At 51.1% G+C, this 6,773-nt stretch overlaps 1 protein-coding gene across 13 annotated transcripts in view; it reads right to left on the reverse strand.

The window, feature by feature from the left end:
* The window catches only part of Gtf2ird1 (GTF2I repeat domain containing 1), a 102,324-nt gene that overhangs the window by 33,472 nt on the left and 62,079 nt on the right, over positions 1-6,773 (reverse strand). For all 13 annotated transcript variants that reach the window (XM_029477500.1, XM_029477496.1, XM_029477498.1 and 10 more), the window contains exons 10-13: positions 3,596-3,621; positions 2,024-2,132; positions 723-760; positions 185-265 (exon numbers count right to left, since the gene is read on the reverse strand). In XM_029477500.1, the coding sequence (XP_029333360.1) occupies positions 185-265; positions 723-760; positions 2,024-2,132; positions 3,596-3,621 (254 nt within the window). The remainder of the gene's footprint in view (positions 1-184; positions 266-722; positions 761-2,023; positions 2,133-3,595; positions 3,622-6,773) is intronic.

Below are 6,773 nucleotides of genomic sequence, written 5' to 3' on the forward strand. Positions count from 1 at the left end.
CGTGGCTCAGTGGTAGAGCCCCTGCCTAGAATCTCCCAGGGAGGGGCTGGGGCCATGGCTCAGTGGCAAAGCACTTGGCCTGATGGTATAAGCACTGGGCAGCAGAGCAGCACAGCTTCTGCCAACATGTCTGGCCATGAACAGGAACAGAAACACCGACAGTCCTTTGATGTAGGTCTCTTACCTGAGACAGTAACCTGAATAATGTCCAGCTCCTCTGGCTCGATTTTGATGGGCCTCAACATTCCTATCTCTCCTGAGGTTCCTGCAAAGAGGACAAGAAGGACCTAGTCAGGCAGGGGCATGAACATGTCCATACAGAGGCAAGGCTTTCCAGAATATTCTCATGTCTGCGAACTGACAGTGAACAACTAAGAAAAGTCAATGGACCCTTGGCTCCTGCCCTGACCAGGAAGGGCCAGATGAGCCCTCGGAAAACCCAAGCCAAGCCAGGTTCCTCTACTGTAAAGAGCTTACCGGTCCATGGGGGGAAGACGGAGTGTTTATCTACAGACCCAGGGTAGGCAGGAGTGATGCAGGGTTAGGGAGAGTTCCCAGCATGCTCTGCTGCTTGCAATGTGATTCTTGCGGCAGGGGCATGGCCACGGGTAGAGAACTATCCCGATTACTGTGAATTCACAGCCTGGGCTAGTTCCTGCCTGGCTGTCAGTTGGGGACTGGTGGCCACAGAATATACACAAGGGAGTGCTGCAGCTTCTCACCTGGCCCACAGTCTTCAGAGACGCTGCTCATGTCTGACCTGAGAAAAAGGAAGGAGCAAATGACCCAGTGTCTGTCCATCTTGTCCTGAGCCACTCTGCCCAGGACACTTCTGCCCACATTTCAATCAAAAACAAAAAACAAAAACCAGCCCCCAAATCTGAGGGTTGCAGACCCCATTTTGACCTCAGAACCTGAGAGACAGACTCAGGAGGACTACTTCGAGTTCAAGAGAGTCGGTCTCAGAAAACCCAACTAAGGGACTGGAGAGCGGGCTCAGCAGTTAAAGGCTTACTGCTCTTGCAGAGGAACCAAATGTGGTTCCCAGCACCCACATGGTGGGCTCACAACATCTGTAACTCCAGCTCTGGTGTGCCCTATGCCCTCTTCTGGTGGTCTTGGGCATCTGCACTCAAAGGGTGTATATACAGACACCACACACACATACACACATATACACATAAAAATCATCTTAAACCAGGCATGCTGGCTCAGGCCTTTAATCCCCACACTTGGGAAGCAGAGGCAGGTGGATCTCTGGGATGCAGAGATCACAGCCAAGTCCACATAGGAAGTTCCAGGACAGCCAGAGCTATATACTGAGAACCGGACTCAAAAAAACATCAAAAATAATAAGAACACAAGCATCCTGAACCCTATGCTTTCCGAGAATGGGCTCACTACCCTACATTAGCATCAGGCACCAGCTTCCGAAGGCCCTGGCTCCTCTGGCCATGTTCTCACTCTCATCTCCATCTTCTGGGCCAGCTGAGCCATGCCCCCAGCCCCTCCCTGGGGGATTCTAGGCCGGTGCTCTACCACTGAGCCACGCCCCCAGCCCCTCCCTGGGGGATTCTAGGCAGGGGCTCTACCACTGAGCCATGCCCCCAGCCCCTCACTGGGGGATTCTAGGCCGGTGCTCTACCACTGAGCCACGCCCCCAGCCCCTCCCTGGGGGATTCTAGGCCTGTGTTCTACTGCTGAACCATACCTGCAGTATACATGGTCAGATCTTGTCCCTCTCAGTTCACAGCCTGGGTTGGGGATTAGGGCCAGTGGGATGTACACAGGGACAAGCAGTGTGGGGAACCAAGGAAGGTTCCCAAGATGACTGACACCTGAAATATCTAGTCCTCCATGTTCTCTTGCCCCACTTTGTCTCTCACTGGCCTGGAAGACCTGTACTTGGAGTTCTTGTGTGGAAACCAAGTGCCTGAGTGGTATGACAGGGACCAGCCAGGCCTCAGCCTTTCCTATACTGTGCAGAACACAGGCCTAACCCAGAGCAGAGGAGGGCCCTTACCAAGCAGTCCCAGCCAGGTCCAGCATGCTGTCCCTACAGACTTCTGTGGAAGTGTCTTCTGGTGGGCTAGCTGGCTCCAGCTTCATGGGGTCTTTGGTAAACTTGTTCCCTGTGGGAAGAGTTGGGCTTTAAAATGATGGCTCTTCAGCCAAATGTGGTGGCAACCTACCCACAATCCCAATATTCAGGAGCCTAAGGATGGAGGACTACTGTGAGATCAGAGCTAGCTTGGGCTGTGAACCCCTAAAGATAGGGCCTCTCTGGTTGGTAGGAAACACCTGGGCAGTGGTTTCTACAGGACATTTCTCAGGCACTCCTGCGAGGGTGCCTGTGCATTTGATCTCTTCTTTGGGGCTCTGTCTGAAACAGTCAGGAATTCATCTGTCTATACCCTGCCCTTATCTGGAAGGATGTCTCTGCCCTCTACCAGGACATGGTAATGTTAGAGCCTCATGAGAAAGGCTGCACCCGCCCCCCACCCCCAACCAGGTTTGCCCCATAGGGTCATTTTCTTGTTTAATAAAACCAAAACCTAGAAGGCAGGTATTGCCTTTGGGAAAAAAAAAAAAAAAAAAAGAACAAACAAAAAATAGGGTTTCTCTGGGTAGCCCTGGCTGTCCTGGAACTTGTTCTGTGGACCAGGCTGGTCTCAAATTCAGTGATCCTCCTGCCTCTGCCTCCCAAGTGCTATGGTTAAAGGCACCACTGCCCAGCTACCTAGTTCTATGTCACAGATGGGGAAACTGAGGCCTACAGACAATGCCCAAGGCTAGAAAGCTGCTGGGTGAATGGGGCTCAGGCGCATCATGTCCCGAGAATCTGTGCAGCTTTTGGTGGCTGAGGCACACAATCGATATCTTCCCTCTCTAAGGTGTGCCCTGCCAGCATGGCAGAGGCTTTGGAACCACACATCTATGGGGAACACCAAAGCCTCGCTTCTCTTGCACCTTAGTTGCTTTATCTATCTGTGGAAGTGGGATCAGACTTGTGTCTGCCCGTGGCTGAGGGTGAATACAAGGTGAATACAATACGGATGCCTGAAATCTCAGAAAACCTGAATGTGGAGCCCCAGCCTTCACGGAAAAACAGTGACTTATACTCATAATGGAGATTAGGAGGGCGGTGACACAAAACACCATCATGAGCAATCTGTCCCCCAAAAGAATAACATAAGAGACTGACTGTGGAAGGCAACACCCACTGTTAACTTCTGGACTCCACATGGGTAAACACACACACACACACAAACACACACACACACAAGGGCACATGCTTGCATACACACACAAGGACACACACAAATACACACAAGGTCACACACACACACACACACACACACACACACACACACAATCAACATAAACAAAAAACAAGGTAGTTCTGAAAGGAACCTGGCTGTGTGTTTAGCAAATGGTATTACTGTTTTCTCTAAGGAGACTCTAAACTCTGGACGGTTCCTAGTCTATCAGTCATCGGAATCCCAGAGACCACATAAAAGCCCAAGACATAGAAGAGGACTCAAGGTAACAGGGTTAGCCCAACTCCAGAACACACCCGCTGGTACCCACTTACCTGTGAAAATGCGCTCATCGAACATTCTGGGAAGAGAGAAGAGAGAGCATGAGAAAGGTGCAGGCTTTTCCCGTCCGAGATGCCACAGGTGCCACCAGTGTGGCTCTCAGAGCCATGGACCAGGACACGGGGGGTTGATTACCCATGCAGGCAAGAGCTGGGGAGTGACCGTTCATCTTGCTAACCTGATGTGACTCAGAATGGCCACTGAAACAAACCACTGGACAAGTCCATGAAGGGGTCTCTAGATTAGGTTGATTGAGGAGGGAATATCTACCCTAAATGTGGGTGGCACATCCGATGGGCTGGGATCCTGGACTGAATCAAAAGAAAGACAGACAGCTGTGGGTCCTACGCTTTCTGGCTGGGAATGCACGGTGAGTGACCTGCCACCTCACGTTCCCCCTGCCCACCTTCCCACCACTGTGGACTGCACCTGCAAACTGTGAGCCTAAGTAAGCTTTTCCTCTGTAAGTAGCTTTTGTCGAGGGTTCTGTCATAGCAACAAGGAAATATAACTATTACAGAGGGACTCTGAAATCTCAGTATGTAAAAGTTTCTGTTTAGCCAGGGATGGCACGGCCCATGACCTATCTGATCATTATGCAAACAAGAGGCCAGCTCGAAACGCTATTTTGCGGCAGTGGGACAACTCAAGCTCCTGTCCTGTTACTACTCCAGCCATGAAAGACCTGTACAGGTTTTCTGTTGTTCTGTTTTGTTTTTTGTGAGGCAGGGTCTCATGGAGCCCAGGCTGACCTTGAACCCCCTTTGTAGCCCAAGATGACCTTGGATTCCTGATCCCCCTCCCGTGCTGGAATTACAGGCCTGTTTACACTATGCCTGGATTCTGAGTGCTGGGGATGGAATCCAGGGCTTTGTGGATGCCAGGCAGGTGCTCTGACCACTGAACCACACCACCATCCCTTACCTGCTCATTAAGCCCCTGTTATATACCCATGTTTCTAAGGGCCAGGCTCAGCAAAAAGCAACTCGGAGCCACTGGACAGATCATAGTCACGGAAGCTGACCTGAGGACCCCTTCAGGGGCAGCCTCAGAAGGTAGAAGGCCCAAGCAAGGGCAGGCCCTTGTAGTGATATGCTTGCTCATCCATGCAGGCTTCTGCCTCATGGGAGCCACAGAGACCTTGGACCCTGTGAAAAGGTCAGGTCACTGATGGACTGGCTGCAGGGGAAGAGGCCCAGGGATGGCTTAAGGTCCAAAACCTCTAAAGCCGAGGCCAAGAAGGACAGCATGGAGGTACCCACTCACCTGTAATCCCAGCATTTGGGAGGCTGAGGCAGGAGGACCTTGAGGTCCAGCCATGGGCTATGTATTGAAACCTTGTCTCAAAAACCTAACAACAATAGTTTCTCTCTCTCTCTCTCTTTTCCGTCTGGGTTTTCTTTCTTTCCTTTTTCTTTTCCTTTTTTGGGGTTTTTTGTTTTTGTTTTTTGAGTCAGGGTTTCTCTGTGTAGCCCTGGCTGTCCTGGAACTCACTCTGTAGACCAGGCTGGCCTCGAACTCAGAAATCCGCCTACCTCTGCCTCCCAAGTGCTGGGATTAATGGCGTGCACCACCACGCCCAGCTTCTTCTGGGTTTTCTAGACAGTGTTTCTCTGTGTTGCTCTGGCTGGTCTTGAACTCAAACATCCACCTGCACCTACCTCCTGAGTGCTGGAATCAAAGGTGTGTGCTGCTACCGCCACATGGCTTAACAACAAAGTGGGCCCTCTGAGGAGCGAGCTGCCCACAGGAGACTGGCCTGTGGACCTGTCTGTGAGGAATCTTATAAACAGATGCTCAGCCCACTGTGGGCGGTGCCCTCAATGGGCGTGGCCCTGGGCTGTGTAAGAGAGCCCAGTGCTAGCAATGGCTGAGGCAGAGAGTGAGTTAGTGAGCAACATTCCTCCAAGATATCTGCAGAGTTCCTGCCAGCTTTCCTCAAAGAGGGACTGGGACCCGGAAGCGGAAATAAACCCTTTCCCCGCCCCAAAGTTGCTTCCCTTCATTCGTTGTGTTTATCACAGGGATGACAGGATGAAACTGGGACAGGGGGATGAGTGTATAAATGGTGTGTGTGTGTGTGTGTGTGTGAGAGAGAGAGAGAGAGAGACAGACAGACAGACACTAGGATCAGAGTGCCTGATCTGAATGTGTGGAAATGTCACAAAACCGATTATTTTAGCCAACCTGTCTGACATAACTTAGGAAGCCATAGAGAATGTAGAGCAAAGAAATGCAGACCTGTAATCCCAGTGCTTAGACGGTGGAAAAAGAAGACTCAGAAATCCAAGGTCATCCTGGGCTACACAGTACACAGACCATGCATGTCTTAAAAAAAAAAAACAAAAAACCCAGAAAACAAAACAAAAGATCCCCAAACCAAAACAGCCAGCAGTGGTGTTGCACGCCTTTGATTCCAGCACAAGGGAGGCAAAGGCAGGCAGATCTGATAAGTTTGAGGCCAGCCTGGCCTACGTATTAAGTTCCAGCCAGAACTACAGAGGGAAACCTTCTCTCCAAAACAAACAAATTAAAATAAAATGAAACAAACAAACAAAAAAGCCAGTAAGGGTAGACTAAGTTGGGTGTCTGAATTAAGCTCAGGGCATGAACATGGCTTCCTGTTCTTCCTCTGAGATACCAAGGGTTCCTTGCTCTTCCCCGAGCTCTGGGAGCTCATACACACATCTGGATACCACAAGGCCTGAAGCAGTCGGAGAGCAATGCTGGTGGCAGGGAACTAGCTTCCTGTCGGGGCCCTGCTTCCCCTCTCAGCCCCACCCACTGACCCAGCGGCTGCAGAATTAACAAGGCGACCATTCTTTAGGAAGTAAGGAGTTGGGGGGAGGTACAGTCCGACTAGGAGGGGTTTCATATCATTTTCCGCAGGAAAAAAAAAAAACCAAATGTCCTCATAGGGTGTCCAGGCTGGAAGACACACTTCACTGACTTAGGGTCTCAAAGCAGTCCCGAGCTCTAGAATCATCTGCTCCTTCTTTTTGCTTTTGTGGTTCTGAGGATGAAAAATCCAGTCCTTCATGTATGTTAGGCAGGGGCTCTACCACTGAGCCACGCACCCAGCCGCTCATTGGGGGATTCTAGGCAGGGGCTCTACCACTGAGCCACGCCCCCAGCCCGGCCCTGGGGGATTCTAGGCAGGGGCTCTACCAC

This window comes from Mus caroli, chromosome 5 (assembly GCF_900094665.2).
Source record: "Mus caroli chromosome 5, CAROLI_EIJ_v1.1, whole genome shotgun sequence".
In the NCBI taxonomy this organism is placed as follows: Eukaryota; Metazoa; Chordata; class Mammalia; order Rodentia; family Muridae; genus Mus; species Mus caroli.